The sequence below is a fragment of the Frankliniella occidentalis genome, unplaced genomic scaffold (assembly GCF_000697945.3).
Source record: "Frankliniella occidentalis isolate FOCC.00 unplaced genomic scaffold, Focc_3.1 Scaffold8, whole genome shotgun sequence".
NCBI classification, from domain to species: domain Eukaryota; kingdom Metazoa; phylum Arthropoda; class Insecta; order Thysanoptera; family Thripidae; genus Frankliniella; species Frankliniella occidentalis.
In genome coordinates, this window is record NW_026267138.1 from 77,552 (window position 1) to 93,884 (window position 16,333).

At 39.0% G+C, this 16,333-nt stretch overlaps 1 protein-coding gene across 18 annotated transcripts in view; it reads left to right on the top strand.

Moving 5' to 3' along the window:
* LOC113208097 (protein-methionine sulfoxide oxidase mical3a) overlaps positions 1-16,325 on the top strand; it is a 69,454-nt gene extending 53,129 nt beyond the window's left edge. For 2 of the 18 annotated variants that reach the window (XM_052275549.1, XM_026424948.2), the window contains exons 2-24: positions 1,070-2,505; positions 2,991-3,119; positions 3,534-3,677; positions 4,436-4,543; positions 4,833-4,931; positions 5,694-5,780; positions 6,517-6,636; positions 7,106-7,204; positions 7,498-7,593; positions 7,674-7,813; positions 7,892-7,992; positions 8,211-8,282; positions 8,963-9,128; positions 9,206-9,315; positions 9,969-10,144; positions 10,403-10,616; positions 10,706-10,827; positions 10,937-11,110; positions 11,478-11,637; positions 11,717-11,892; positions 11,978-12,202; positions 14,610-14,743; positions 14,819-16,325. In XM_052275549.1, the coding sequence (XP_052131509.1) occupies positions 1,090-2,505; positions 2,991-3,119; positions 3,534-3,677; positions 4,436-4,543; positions 4,833-4,931; positions 5,694-5,780; positions 6,517-6,636; positions 7,106-7,204; positions 7,498-7,593; positions 7,674-7,813; positions 7,892-7,992; positions 8,211-8,282; positions 8,963-9,128; positions 9,206-9,315; positions 9,969-10,144; positions 10,403-10,616; positions 10,706-10,827; positions 10,937-11,110; positions 11,478-11,637; positions 11,717-11,892; positions 11,978-12,202; positions 14,610-14,743; positions 14,819-15,005 (4,455 nt within the window). In that variant the 5' untranslated portion in view covers positions 1,070-1,089 and the 3' untranslated portion in view covers positions 15,006-16,325. Of the gene's footprint in view, positions 1-1,069; positions 2,506-2,990; positions 3,120-3,533; positions 3,678-3,920; positions 4,141-4,435; positions 4,544-4,832; positions 4,932-5,693; positions 5,781-6,516; positions 6,637-7,105; positions 7,205-7,497; positions 7,594-7,673; positions 7,814-7,891; positions 7,993-8,210; positions 8,283-8,962; positions 9,129-9,205; positions 9,316-9,968; positions 10,145-10,402; positions 10,617-10,705; positions 10,828-10,936; positions 11,111-11,477; positions 11,638-11,716; positions 11,893-11,977; positions 12,203-13,270; positions 14,368-14,609; positions 14,744-14,818 lie in introns of those variants that run through there. The other 16 variants (XM_052275617.1, XM_052275612.1, XM_026424949.2 and 13 more) reach the window with 15 other exon arrangements.
* The last annotated feature ends 8 nt before the right edge of the window (positions 16,326-16,333 follow it).

The following is a 16,333-nucleotide window of genomic DNA, read 5'->3' on the forward strand; positions in this document are numbered from 1 at the left end:
GGGGTGGGGGGGAGGGGGAGGGGCGGACACGCTGGCTCTGTCGTGCCTGTTTGCCGGCCTGGACCTGATACCGAGTGTCCAGGGTGGGGAACCTGTTCCAGGCTGTTTTATTGAACGCGCATCGCGTCTGGGTGGACCCGCCGCGGGACAGCAGCAGCTGCTGCTCGCGCCGCCGCCGCCGCACCGCCGCGAGGACAGGACTTGCTGAGGAATGTCGCTGTCCACTCTCTGCCTCTGCTGGGCAGAATTGCAGTGCCGCGGCGACTCTGTACGACGGCCTCGGCTCCGACCTTGGCCGCGTCCTCTGCTTTGGCCCCGCGACCTTCCTGCACCAGAGCGTTCACATGAGGCCAATACATGTCACGTGCTGCTTGCGTGCGCCGCGCCCGAGCAGAAAGTAACCGAACTCTGTAATGTGGCGTCCTGAAGCGATACGGCCGGAAGAAAAGCCTGAGCGCTTTGCGTCAGGCCCATCCCCCTGGCACTCCTGCGGCATCCGCCCGGACGGCGGCGGGACGGTACAAGACAAGCCGCTCCGAACCGAAGAGAGATTTAAGCCTTGCTTTCCGCCGTGTTGAGGGACCGGCCCTACCGGGCCAAACATAGATATACGCGGTGGGGGAGGACTTAAAAGAACGCTGTTTTATGAGTTTTTTCGGAAGTCTTCCCTCTGCACCTTGTCGTTGCAGTGTGCGTTCCGCGGGGGGTAGGAGCCAGGCGGGGCCGGGGGACGCCGCGCACGCACTGAGCACCAGTCATCACGATCAGTTACATGACTGTGTAGGTACCACTGCCGTCCCGTTGCAAGCAGGACGGCGCCGCCGGGATGCTGTTCTGCAGTACAGTAATTCCAGTTGACTGCCGCCGGTCGGCGTATAGTGGCTTAGATGCGGCATTAGTCCGTCTGTCGGGCTGCCGTCCGCACCGCCGCGCCCTCGCATCGAACGCATCTGCATCTCAATCTGATCCACCTCCCGAGGGGCGTTTCTAGAGCCTCCCACCTGCCACTTCCTACCTGAGGTCTGCAGCCGACCTTTGCACTCATTTCGCTCCGTTTTTTCTGTTTCAGACTAGACGGCCATCGCGACCATGGCGGGGGTGGTGAATGGCGTGCAGCAGGTCGTAAGTAGCTGCCCTGCCACCGACAGCGGCAAGTGTGACGCTTTCGACCTGGTCCCTGACCTCGGCGATGTTGTGGATAACTTTTCGTTTTCCGCTAACACCAATAACGACCTGCTTGCCCCGAACCCCACGACCTGTGCAGACACCGATCTGAGCCTGCAGGACCTGATCGATTCGGAGCTGGCGCTCAGGATAAAGGCGGACAAGACCGAGGTACTTGTCGACCTGAACAACGACGAGGAGGTAGAGGAGGCCGAGTCGGAAGAGAGTCAGCTTAACAGTGTCGAGAGGCGGCCTATCGTCAACGGCGCCGTCCACGGCGTTGCAAACGGCGTCGTCAACGGCAACCTCGTGACGGACTTCCTGGACAGCGAGCGCAGCCACGCAGACCTTACAGAGGAGCACGCGGAGCAGGACAACAGCCTGTCGCTCTCGCTGTCGCTGTCTAGCAACGCGGCCCCGCTGTGTAGCGGCGAGGGTGACGACTTGGACATGACGAGTGAGCTGGGCAGCGACGGCCCCGCCGACAGCGACTTCTCCCCCAACGTCCCGGACCAGGCCGCGGACGCCCAGCGAGGCTTCCAGGAGGAGGCCGACTTGGAGCCGGACCTGCTGGCGGACGAGGCGACGCTGGCGGAGGACATCTCTCTCGCGTCGGAGCGGAGCCAGGAACGAACCGGCTCCCTGCTGGACCTTGACCCCCTGCGGCCAGACAGCCCCCCGGGCTCGGGTCCGGGCCCCGGATCGACGAGCCCTACCGGTCTGCGCACCAGCCCGGGTGCCAGCCCGGGTACCAGCCGCGGCACCAGCCCTACCGGCTTCGGCCTCCTGGACGCGGAACCCGCGGAGCGAGAGCTGCAGTTGGCGGCGGAGGGGGAGGAGGGCCGACGCTCGTCCCCCCTCGGGCCCCTCCTCGGGCCGTGCTCGGAGGAAAGCGGTGCCGTCTTGTCAGCTGCCGCCGCCGCCGAGCAGCAGCAGCACCTTGCGGCGTCGGCGTCCATCTCGGTTCCCTTCCCCGCAACCGTCGTCGACGACGCTCTAGAATCGGCGTCCCCGTCTCTGGATGCAGACGATGTGGATGATGCTGTGAACGATCAATCTCTGCAACAATCGACGTCCCCCGTCCTGCCCACCACCCCGTGTGTAGACGCTAACCAGCCTGCTCCCCGTGTGGTGAATAACAGCATGGATGTGTTCCCGAGTGCAGTGCCCCCCGCCGGCGACCCCTCTGGTTTCGAGGATGGCTTTGAGACCTGGAGCACTGTGGAGGAGGTCGTTGCCCAGGTTGGGGAGAACACCGAGGCAGAGGCCCTGGCGGAGGCTCCCCTTAACTCTGAGGAGGCCGAGGTAGAATCAGGGGCCCAAATCAGCTATAACTCTGATGTGAGTGTGATCAGCTTTCTGATTTGCCGATAGACCTAACCTAAACCCGTTGTTGACATTTGACAGCTCGGGTTTGTTGTGAAAAGCAAGTACCTCTTTGAAAAAGCCTTACCTTCAGGATTGGCTTATTGATCTTGGGAAGACAGGGCAGGTACAAGGATAGTCATTTAAATTCATGCATGATTTTAGAATCTGCATCCACCTTGTATCTGCAACAAGTTTTCAGTCTTCCTTTGTTAAAGTTTTGACTTTGTCATCTTTTTTGTGTTATTTTGCTCTCTAACTCCACTTTTTAATGTTTGTAAACAAAATAACTTTGTCCAAATAATTTACAAGAAAACAAGACTGTTTGGGATTTTATAAAAGTCTTGACTCTGCCTGATAGCAACAGGTGTCCTTAACATACACTTGTTCATATTTCATCTTTCTTCTTAGCATGCTCCACCTATTATCTGACCACAACAGATTAATTTTTATTTTTACAGTCAGAGACTGTGTCTGAGACGTCTGAGAAGAAGACAGTTTCCAAGAAAAAGAAGGTAGATGGAGCTGAGACAACTAAAAAGAGAACCAAAAAGAGCAAAAAGTCGGATGGAAAAGAAAATATATCAGTTGTGAGTATTGCTACTGTTCGCTTGTATGCTGTTTTTGATTGTGCATGCTAGACATTTCATGTTCTTCAGGAAGCATGGGTACAAGTGGAAAATAATTTACTTTGATGTTATGAATAGAAATTTTATACATTTCTTTTTTTTACACGTAACTGGTACGTTTGTATCATTCTGAAATCATCTTTATTGTTATGTTTAAATTTTAAAACCTGGTACCTTTGTTGTGGTAAGTAGTGGGTGTTCATGTTTGAATCTTCTCCAAAGATTGATGAGTGTTACTTGTTGATTTTTTTTTCTTCATTTGCATGGATAAGTGGTTTTTAGCCTCAATTATTTGGCGGGTAACTTTCTTTGTACCCACATAATAGTTGTTTTATTTGTTTTCTTTTCATGTTCGTTTCTGCTGTTGTTTATTAGCTAACTAATGGGCATGGAATAAATGGTCATGTTGAAAAGAGAGCAGAGAATGTTAATGGTATTAACAATATCCCTCACAGTAATGGCTATGCTGACCATGCGGTTGTAGAGGATGATCTTTCCAATGTTTGTGTGAAAGATTTGGTAAGTCTTGCTTAGTACTAAAATTTTGTGCAGCATGGTAATGTTGACATATTTCATGTTGGTCGTCATTTAATTCACCATGTGTGGGCACTCATTTTTAAAAAAAATGGAATCATTCATTTTATCATGGCCCTATGGAGGAAAATCTGACAGCTATTCTTCTGGCAAGTAACATATGGGCTGAGAGTTTTCTTATCTTATCTATTGTGGATGTCATATCCTAACCAATTCTTATCTCTTCAGAACACTCTGATGACTATCAGAGAAATGTCCTAGTTTCTAATGTAAATAGTTGTTATGGAGTGTAATGAAATATATTTTGAATGACGCATATATTCAAATGTCAAGAAAACAAATATTTGCAGCAGGTGCTGCTGTAGTTTTGAGTTCATGGGTCATTTTTAAAGTACTAAGAAGAAGCAGGATATTCACTAATGTCCAATGTAGTGAAAATGATTTTCAAGTAAGCCGGATTGAATTGAAAGATAGATGCTCTGAGTTCTTTTCCCTTCATAGCTGTCATATTTCTGTATTGTAGGCCTATTGGGAAAGGATTAATTAATATTCATTCATCTGAAGTCCCATTCATATCTGATATATACCTCATGACTATTCAAGATTACAGTGCTGCATGTTATCATTTCTATTGGTTTTGACATTATGTTTGTAGAATAATAAACTCCCGTATCAAACCTGAGTGGTAAGAAGCTTGGATTTTGTGGCTTATGGACTTATACGTTTGTTGGTATGTTGTGTAGAAATCTGCTTATGCGACCCTCACTAAAACAGAGGTATCAAAAGAAGTTGTCAAAGATCTGAAGGATATTGACCATGACATCATGTATTGCGGACCTATCAAAAACCTTGTAAGTAGCATTTTAATTACAGTCCCAAGTTTTCTTAAAATATGAAAAAGACAAGAGACAAAAGAGAACCTGTAAACTATCATTAATATCCACCAAAACCTGATAAAAATGACTTTCAGTTTAGCTATGCGCGTAGTCTTATTCCTGTGCACTTGCACATTTGTTTCCAAGTAGTTTTGTAACGGTGTGCTATTTTTTTATTGCTTGTTCTTACATAATTTGAAATTAGTTTGCCAAAGTTCAACAATTTTCTAATTGACTTCACCTTTTTTCCCTTTTGGGTGTGTAGAAACAAACGTACTGTAGTGAGGCTATTAAAGAGTGTAATGGGAACCAGTCACCTGACAAGAAGGAGTGTATAGCAACCGGCATCTCCATAAGGGATCTGGTAAGGGGAGTACAGTTAAGGCACTGGTGAATTTGGTCTGGTTTAAGCTTGCCAACCGCCTCTAACCAAAGCTGCTCACATTCTTGGCATTGTAAGGGGGACTTAAATAAACTGCTTCCAATACTTTTCAGGATGTGTCCGTCTTGAAATCTATTTTTTACTGAGTCAGTACTTAGTGCATCCTACTAACTTGTCTATGGGTTTCTTTCCTTTACACGTCTCCTTCAATTAAGTTGTAACAAAACCAGAAAAACAAATCAGGAACATTTTATTTGAGTTATGGTTTTCTTGTTTCATGATTCAGATTTGTATAATGCTGTCTCCTGAACATATGTTTACTTTTTTATTTTATCATTACAAGTTTTTGTCCAAAGGGCAGCGCCCTGTGGTGGACTTTTATAAATTGTACAAAGATGGCCTCGGCGGGCAAAAGGAGAACATGTTTATTTTACATCCAACTCCAGAAGGAGAATTTAGACTGATCAGTCACAAATTAAATTAAATTGTTATACTTTCTCAAAATGTATGTTCTTCTTTCTTTTTTCAAAGACTTGCTTGTGATTTTTGTTTACTAACCCCTGTTTTGGTCTCTTTGTACCATCTGCATGACAATCATTGTAGCTTTGGCTCTATTTGCTTGGAAAATTATTTTGAAACTTAAAACCAAGGAGTGTTTATCTAACTCACCATTGTCAAATTGACCTGACGCAGCTTTTGTGACTAACTCCTTGTTCCTTTGACTCTTTTGTGCATGAAACTCAGAGGCGGAGTTTTGGAGATTTGAGAAATTGTGAAAATTCTGAGAATGGAGCTCAATTTCCACCAGATGAAGAAATCTGCAATGATGGGGTAAGTCAGAAAATAATAAGACCTCATTTAAGCACTCCCATTCAAATATGCCTGGAAGCCCACATATCACAACCAATGCAATGTATTTTCAAGAACACCACAAACCACAAGCACCATCATCACCTCTGCAGGTTGTATTTTGTTGTTTTTTGCTCCCTTTTGCATGCTCTTTTTTTTTTTGGATTGATTTTTCTACCCTCAACTCTGAGCATTCTGGTTTACTGCATGAAATATTTATATAGTTTTCTAGGCAGATTCATCTTAGTATGTATTTGAGAGCATGGCAGCATGCATATCTTTGATTCTTCTTTCTTACATAACATTTTTCTTCTGACATGTAGGCTAGTCATTCTTTTTTCCCCTCACCTATATATCAACCATTTATTAAAGTTCTTTGTGCACATCAAAATATTTATTTGAAGCAATGTGCTTATTACTGTCTACAATTAGAAATCTTAATTACATCACCTGCACTGCATGTCCTGTGCTTGTGCTCACTGTCCAATATTTTATCAAACCCATTTGTTTTTTGCTTTTCAACTGTAAATTTTGGCAGTGTTCCTTTTAAGTTTATTGTCATTAAGTTATTGCCTGATAAAAGAGGCTTCTGGAAAAAATTTCTTGCAAACTAATTTGTCAAAGCATGAGCATATTTGTTATTGTTGGATGAACGTTTTTTAAGCTTTTCTTGTATCTTGGTGTGCTATTTTATTTTGTGTGTTTTACACACATGCAGAAAGCGCGTTCTCTTGGTGATTTGCGACGTCTTTCAAGAGACCTCTATCGACCAGAAACTAACAGCAGTACAACATGCTCTCGGAAACCCATCCACACAGGTGTCTCTGTTAAGGCATTGGTAAGTTCTCTCTTCACATTCATATTTTCATTTTCTTACATCTACTCTTCATTCTAATCTTGTCTGGTTATCAAACTAAAAGGGATAGTTCTTGTTAGCTTTTATTAGGTTATTATATTTACTTACTCTATTATTGTATGAGTTCTCTTGATTATTGCACCTATATTTAATGAGAGGAACATTTGGTTATGTTGTTGTCTGGGTAGCTAAGTGTAGCAGATTGGCAAGAGGAGTTTATTTTGAAAGCTTACTGTTCTTTTGGTTTTCTACCATGGTGATTAGCTTTGGCATTATTTACTGCATGTGTTATCCTTAGATTCCATTTGTGGAAATGATCTTAATTTATCGTGGATTGAGTTGGTTGACAAACTTGCTTGTTTACCTGTCAGTCTATTAGGAATTTTGTACTGTCCTATTTCTATATAACAATCTGACCTAACTTGGCATGATGCTGGCTTTGTGCATGCAGCGAGCGAGCTATTGCAGCCTCATTAACCTCAACGAATCAACAGTGTCTGACTCTAGGCGTGTTATGTCCAACTCCGATGTTTCAATATCATCTTCTGTGGTAAGTTAAAAATTCATCTTGGATCAAAATTTATTTCCTGAAATTCGAGCAGACTGGGTAAGTGTTGTATTATTAAAAATTTGAGGTGGTGCAAAAAGTCTTTCTTCATTATCTCTCTGTGATAGCCATTTACAAATTTTTTAACTTCCTAAATAGGAAAGTTACATAAATCTAATCCAGTTCAAATGAGAGACTAAATCTTCTTCTTTTTTTTATATATTTTAGATTTTAAACAAGTTCATTTACATACAACATGAAACTAATCATAAAAAAATGATTTTTGCTTGTTTCAGAAATCCAGCTTTAGCAAATTTGATCAGCTAAGCAAGAAGACAGTTCTGCATGTTCGATCGGTTGATGCCTCTAAGGTTCAAAAGCAGTTTAATGAGGTATACCATTTAAAAAATAGATTTGCTCTTCTTTTCATCCCCACATTTCTTTGTGATGTAATTTCTTTCCACTCATTCAGTCTGCCAGTACATCTCCTGAAGCCCAATCCAACTGCAAGGCTTGTGGCAAACAAGTCTTTGTCATGGAACAGATAAAAGCAGAAAAAGCTGTGTGGCACAAAAACTGTTTCCGCTGCAAAGAGTGCAGCAAGCAGTTAACGTAAGTTTTTTTTTGCCTATCCTTTCTGTTTATTGGGTAAGTTTATTTTCTCATAATCTATTCATCTTTCTACGCCAGAGTGGACACATACAGTAGCAACGACGGAGACATCTTTTGCAAACCTCATTTCCGTGAACTTTTCAAACCCAAGGCAGTTGTCGAAGATAGCCCGGAACCAAGTAAGTTTCTTTAAATATTTTATTACTTTTTTCATTACATTTGTACTTTGGTATGTTCAATTCATAGACTATGTAGCATATGCCTTTATCTCTGTTTTATTATGGCAGTAGATGTATACTGTATCTTAGTTTCAAATTCAAGAAATTCAATTTTTGTTAGGAAATTATCTATCTTATGGTTAACTATCTGCATCTCAAACTTGTGTGTGGTTGTTTAGTTCGTCGCAGAAAACATGAACTTATCATCCGTGAAAATCAGCCTCTGGAACTTCCACCAGATGTTGTCAGAGGTAGATTTAATTGTGTGTGTACCACAGCATTTGAAACACTGCTTTTTCCAGTTTGATACTCCACTTACCTTTGCGTGAAAGTATCAAGTCATCACATACAAGCACTTGGTTTTCTTTTTCAGGCATGTTAATAACCAAGCAGTTCTGTTTCCTTTTCTTTATTTCCATTCACTGACTTCCCACTGTCTTTTTATTATGTGTCACACTCCTCAAGAATAATTTCTGGTGTAAATAATATTACAGTACTTCTTGTAGTTCTTGATGAGATTGAGAGCTACCATACCTTCTCATTTTGCATGATATTTTTCTCAGCTTCACATCTAAAACTGTGGTTTCTCAAGCCTATGTCAAATTTCAAGTGTTAACAACACACAGTCTTCTTTAATTTTTTGTATTACCTTTTTAAAAAGGACTAAAACCAGTTTTTGCTTACCCAAATTATACAGCGCATGAATCATGGAGAGTGAGTTAGCTGTTCATATGGCTTCTAAAGCATAATACAAAAGTCATAAAATTTCATGGCACTAAAATCTTATCAATACTGTTAAACACCTGCTGTTTTCTTGTTGACCAGTATTCAGCTTTTGTAAGATCTGCCTGAAAGCTGCCGTAACAGTTCTTATTCTTAAATTCTTGTTGATTGCCCTTCTTCTACTCATTCATTCATCTTTTTTTTACAGCCTCAGACAAACCAGACCTAGGCCTGGAGGAGCTGTCAAGTCTCAATGTTAAGTCACGTTTCCAAGTTTTTGAAAAAACTGAAGAGAATAAGTCACTTGACATTGAGAAATCTCCAAGCAATGTGAATGTGAAACGCTCTCCAAGCATATTGAGCAAGCTTGCCAAGTATGTCTGATGTCAGCTAGCTGCTCTTCTTGTGTATTACAGTATATTCTCGTATACTATATATCTATCTGTTACAGATTTCAAGCTAAGGGTATGGATATCGGTGTAACTGATGAGTCCCTTAATGGCATTCCTTATGAAGAAAGCTCCACATCAAGTGAAGAGGAGGAGGATGATGGTGAGGGTGGTGAGTGTGTCAGCTTTGCTTTCAGCATTTAATTGATTTACTTAATAAGCTTGCTGTACACAAAGTGCAAAAAGGACCCCTATTGAATTTGGTGTGAAGTCAAACTCCTTTTTAACTAGTAGCTTTTAAAAAATTAAAAACTTTCAGCTGTCAAAGCAAAAAATTTGGTCTGTCTCGGGGTTTGACCTAAAGAGTTCCTTTGATCTCGCAGAAAAACACATGTGCATAGATAAATTATTAATTTAATGGAAAGCTTATGTGGAACATTCGAATTCAGTCCCCAAAATTATTTTAGGCTTTAGCGCCACCAGTTTTTTCTTCTGATTTCAAGTGTCTTCTGTAGGCTAGGCTCTGAAAGTATGTCTAATCAATCAATCAAAACTGAAGGCAATTTTTAAAAAAAACGTAAATGATTCGCAAATCTTCTTCTTGCATGCATTACCTACTCCACATTTTCATTAAGAAGCTTCTAATGAAAACTGAAAAAAACTTAAGTTTGCCTCAGGATGAAGGCATTTCTTAGGACCCTCAGAAATTTTTGATAAATGATGGTTACAATAACATAACTTTAGAAAATGGATTTGTCCTAACCATCTTAACCATAAACATTGATTTTAACTATCACTGTATAATTCTTTACTTTCCCTTTTTAGATGAAGAAAATGGGGACATTGTGAAGTCGAGGCGCACTGCGAGGGAAAGACCTATGAGTTTCAGCAAAATGGAAGATGTAAAGAGTCGTTGGGAGACTGGTTCTGCTACAAAGAAAGAAGAACGTCGAGAAGAACGCAAGCAAGAAATATCAACTATAAGATCTCGCCTATTTCTGGTAAGCTGTGGTATATTGTTGATTTGGTATCCATGGATACTTTTATAATAACGTAGTAGTACCACCTTTTCAATTTTAGATAAATATTTTTTTTAAATGTTATGTTCCGGCTTATTTTTCAATGTTTTTTGCCTCTGTGTCAACTGACATACAAAAAATCGTTTTCCCATCAACAAACTAAATCTGAGGTTTTACTGTCTCTGTTTGCCTTCTTCAAATCTTTTCTTTGACTTCTTATTGCAAGTTTATTTATTTCAGGGTAAACAAGGAAAGATGAAAGAAATGTATGAGCAGGCTGTTAAGGAAAGTGAACAACCTGCGGCGCGTCGAGGAGCGGAAGTTCGTTCCGAAAAGGCCAAGTCTATAAAAGAGAAGTTTGAGCGAGGGGAAACTTTGGTATCAGATGAAGAGGGAGACGAAAATGATAAGAAAATGAAGGATGACGGTGCCTTTGATGGTGTCTTTGAAGCTGGTATGTTAATGGATGGTGTTAAACTTCAATTTTACTTTGTTTTGGCAGAGTTGTTAGTTTGGTATGATTGAACTTTGAAAATGTTTCAGGTATCTCTAAAAAGTCAAGGTCCTTATTTTTGGAACTGGATGCTTCTGCTGCCAAAACAGCCCAACAGACTCCTCCACGTCAAGTATCTCAAGCAGGAAAAGATGGCACTAAAAAGCGGGAGGTACGAAAAAAAACTTAGGGAATTGTAATGTAATACATGGTATTTTATTCTTAGCCATCCTCATGTTTTATTTTATTTTATTCAAATTCTCTTGTGGGTCTATTCTCAGGTCTTGACTAATCAAGTTTCTAGTGAAGTTGTTAAAGCATCCGATAAAGTTGAAGATGCTCAAGCTGAGACCGCTGATGTATCTTCTAAATTTAAATTTTTTGAAACGTATAAGGCACCAGAGAAGCAGAGGAAAGCTTTCCGAATCACACCACCAAGAGAGGGCCAAGTGAAGGTCAATTCTGTGTGTGTGTGCGCACGCTTTTCAAAGTCCTTTTGTGTTTCATAAAATAAATCTCGAATATCTATCTAACAATAATAATTCTACTAATTTTATCTCAATTTTGATGAACTTTCTAACATATGATTGGCACTTCTAATTTCCTTTACACACATTTTGTGGAACTGAAACTTTCCCACTACTCGCTTTTAATTCTTTTCAATTTCCTACTACTTTAAAAATATATTGAAAAATGTGCTATTTACCCTTTCTCTAAGGTCTCTGAGTGTGCTATAGCATGTGTTTTCTTCAGAATATGTAAGCATTTAACAAGCAGTTTTATCTGAAACTCACTGTAAATCTTTGTTTTGTTTTTTTATAGATGGACTCTCCAGAACGAGAAGTTTACAGGGATCCTGATGTTGTTCGTGCGGAGGACCCTCCAGAAGGTGATGAGCTTCAACATAGTATGACCACATCAAAGATGCTTTCAATCTTCAGGCAAATGGAAGAGAAAGCGCAACGTGAAGATGTCCCAGATGGTTTGTGAATTTCTTTTTCTTATGCTTTGGTGCCATTATAACTCATTTGTGTTGCATGTACCTTATTTTTATTTTATAGGTCCTAAACCTTTGAAGTGCTTCACACCACCACCAGATTACAAGCCTGAGTCTGGCAGTTCAGAAGATGACCGATCTGATGAAGATGAGGAGGAAGATGATGAAGAGGAAGAGGAAGAAGATGATGATGGTGTTATCCGCTCATCTGTTAAGGCAGAGGATGAATTCCTTAAAGCAGTATGTTATTGCTGTACAGTCATGTGATTATATGTCTTTCCTTTTTTGTTTTTATTACATGACCAAACTTTATCATCTTTTTTAGGCTAAAGAAGCTGCAAAAGCAAAGACATTACGTGCTAAATTTGAACACTGGGAAGAACAGGAAAACAACATAAATGCAGGAGGTGGAAATATTAATCCAACTCTCTTGGAATCAGAACATGAGAGTATTGAGTCCACCAAATCCTTACGAGCTCGATTTGAGTCTCTTCGTAAAGAATCTGAAGCACCCAAGGAAAAGCCTAGACCGAAAGTGAACCGATTTGTGGTAAGTCCAATTACTCAATTTTCTTGTATTTTATGTCTGATCTGATCTGCTGTTGCTGCTAGCCTTTACAATTTATTTGCTCCTGTGTGATCATAATTACATACATTACATTGTGCACTGAGTGTAGTGAAATCAAACGCTTAAGTATTTTGTTGTAACAGTACGAAATCATTTTTTTTTATTATTATTAAGAGATTGCATCAAGTTTTCTTTTGTCTCTTCAGTCAATGATGAACTTGAAGGCTCAAGTTCAGTTCAACTCTTGAGACAAGTGTGAACTTCTTGTTTCTTACATCTCAGGATTACAATTACATACACAAACCATTCTATTACATAAAACTTGACTCTGGACATATCTTCTTTCGCCTGTAGTATGATTATGTCTATTTAGAAAGGAAAACAAGAACATACTAAACTTATTTGGTTTTGAGCCGCATCATTTTTCTGATTTTGATTTTCGATAGTTTAGGTGAGGCTTAGAATAGAACAAATACAGTTCTTATAGCAAGCACAGTAAAATGGTACTACGTAGTACCATGGGAATTGATGATGCGTATAATCATTGTCTTCCTTTAATTTTGTAAAGTGTAGCATGACATGTAACACACATTGTAGGAAATTAAGAGTGTTTCCCTTCAGCTTTGTTGAATTTTTGTAGTAACTAATGCAAAACTTCTGTACATTTTTGTTTTGTACAATTTGTCAGTCAGCTTGCATGTTTCTAATAGTACTGCAACTTTTATAATTTTACCAAGAATTACCTAATTGATTTTGTTTACTGTGTTTAACTTATCTGTATCCCATCATTTTAAGGCATGATTGTATTTGAAAATATTTACAGCATGAAGCTTTATTGTTTTTGATCTTTTTTTGAGAGTTCTTCTATGATTTTAGGTGAGTGCATGGAATTTCATAGGTGAATTTTCTATCTAATTTTTTTGGTTGATTTTTTTCCTTCTAAATCATACCAAAAATTTAAGCATTCTGATTTCCTTAAAATGAAAGTTACAATGCACACCCTCCTCTGTATACAAATCTAATGAAATCCTTTTGTCTCTTTTGTTACAGTGAAAGACAGCTTTTACTCTTCAAAAGCAAGATTATTGTGATGGACAGGATGAAAAGTAGATCACTCATATCTACATAATTGTCATAAGATTATTTTTGTTTCAATGATTTATTAATGTTGATAATCCTGTAATTTTAGGAAATGTTTTCTTTGTCATTTGTGTATGCCCTGTAATATTACACCTATAGATTAACTTTCATAAAGTCCTATCATTTGTAGAGAAACTGCTTTAGCTGAGTACCTGCCTGCCTGTGTGTATGATGGATCTACCATACTGGGTGATGTTTACTTCCACTTTGGTCTCCAGAATTGAGAATGTTTGTAAATTTTTTATGTAGTTGAATTGAGTGTTAGTGAATATTGAATCTATCATAATGATTACAAACAGGTTTGTTGGTACACATTATGTTTACTGTTCCTTTCAGTTAGTTATCTCATTTTACATGTGCTATCCATGTAATACTTTTGTGATCAAGAGCTCTTCCTAAAGCTCCCATTTTTGATATTGTTGATGAAGTAAGGAGGTTATGGCAACTCTTCAAGTACTGAAATAGGAGTGACAAATTTGTTAACTTCATAAAATTCTTCATTCATTATTGTGTCTACATAAGATTTTTACGATAACAATAACTTAACTTACAGTACTGCTGTCTGTGTTACTGTTATGTGACTTCAATGAGAAACTTGAGTTACAATTCTGACAGGTGTTCTAAGCAATATAATTGCATGATTGGGAAGCAGGCAGTACTACAATCACAGTCATCAGATTGTACTGTTGAAAGTCTTGGTTTGTTGCTATCTTAAATTTCCTAAACTCGGAATTATGGACCATTTTCCCTCATGACTGATCTTATTTGTTTTTGTTAATCAAACATTATTAATTATGAATCCGAAATTGGTGACTCACGACAGTGTCTTCTAACTTGCTGATTTTGTTGTATCTGCATCTATTGTGTTTACAGCTTAAAACTATGTGATTTTTGTTATTGTGCTACAATGTTTTTGATGGTTGTTCTTTCTCTCTACTTCTAAATTGAAGAATAGAGTTGTCATATTTCCCATAGTATTAATTAAATTGATTATTATTGGAAGGTAATGCCTTTGTTTGATTCCTTGTACAATTTGTTGTATGGTATCTATAGTCACTGGTGGCTAGTCGCTTGAAATATGTCCAGGGTGTGTAGGCCCAACTGACAAAACACCTCTACTACACAGTGTGTTTACACAGTACACTCAAACATATTAATAATCCTACTTATTTCTTTTCCCTTCATTAGGTGTGCTTTTGCAGCTTAATGTTCTCATTCATTTGTATTTTGTTTCTTTTGGCACTTTCAGGAAATTCAAACATCTTGTGCCGAATACTGTGACTCATGCGAGAAAAAAGTATACCCCCTTGAAAAAGTAGAAACAGGAGGCAAGCTTTTCCACAAAGGATGCTTTCGATGTATGCAGTGTAGTTGTATCTTAAGGTAAGGAAATGTGAAATGTTTTGTGTCATTGTATGTTGGCATCATTAATATATGAAGACCATTACTATTTTTCAGAATGGAGAGCTACACCTTGAATAATGGCAAGCTCTACTGCATCCCCCATTTCAAACAATTATTCATATCGAAAGGAAACTACGACGAAGGGTTTGGTTTGGATCAACATAAGCGCAAGTGGAACAGCACTCGAGAAAATGGTGACATTCTTCTCAGCGGTATTGATGCAAATGGCAATAATCATTAATTGAGCTATCCCAGTCACACATTTGGTGATCTCGGTAATAGAGAATAGTGCCATTCTTTGGATTGGGATGTGACATTAGTCCCTTTTCATATCACTGTGGATGATGTGAACAAATTTTTGGGGTGTAAATTTTTATTTTCTTTCATATTTTTATTTGGTGAAACCACTTAAACTTTGAATTAAATTGAAACTGATTAAAATTGCTACTCTATTTCTATTTTTGTTGTAGTGTAGGTCTGGGTGGTCAGATTTCATTTTATTTTACCATTGTTTGATTTGTTGTATTTTATGTGCCTTTTAATCTTCAAGGTCTTTTATCATTTTATTTTAGAATGTTAAATGTTGATTTAATCTGATATAACTGCAACTCTGTTAGTTCTTCTCTTTTCCTTTTAAAAAAGTGCAAAAGCAGGGACTTTTTTTTGTTTGTTTTTAAAGCATCATGTGAGTTGCAGATACTTTTGTTCTGGTGCAGGTTCTTTAACAGTTTTACCATGATACGAACCAGATATGGAAATGTTTTATATTTTGTTCTCTTCTACTTCAAATCAAATACCTGTATTAGACAATAGTTGAACTTAAGGGTAAATTTGTATATATTGTAAATAGCTCTGTCCAAAATGTGTTTAGATATGCAAAAGATAAAAAAAACTGTTGAATAATTCTTGTAGCTAGGAAGAGCAAAGTCGCTGTATTGTAACCAAGGTCTCAATTGCTATTATTTGCTGTGATGTATTAACCGATTTATGTACTTAGGAACATGTATGGTTAAAATTTTATTTTTCTAGCCAATAAGAATTAAGTTTTAAAGGAATATAAGTCAAAAACTTTTCTATTTTAGTTGTGTGTTTGTACCTAATTTTGAAATCAAAACTAAATGTTTCTGTGATGAAATTTTTAAGGCTTTGCCTTTTTGAAAATATCAGATATGTATGCGATCATGTTGGAGGTAAAGTCATTCAAAGGTATAATTTTGTGTACAAATCAAGTCAATTGATGTCAGTGGTTCAAATTATAGAAACTAAAGTCAAGCTTTCTTTTTGCAAAGCTTGAAGTGGCGAAGTTTTTATTTCAGGCACATATCAATGTGCACTGTGTGCCAACTTTGTCAACGTATTTGTTCACACACTAAGTGAAACACAATGCAACATTACTTTCGCCGCAAAGTTGTCCTGTATACCTTTACATTCCTGCTTTATTCTTACGAAAATAAGAGAATTTTTATGTATTGAAGTATAATGAATTTAAATAAAAGCTATTTATTTCTGCAATATGTCTTTGTGAACTGTATAAGAGACAAATAAATATTGGATGATGTGAGTGCATTC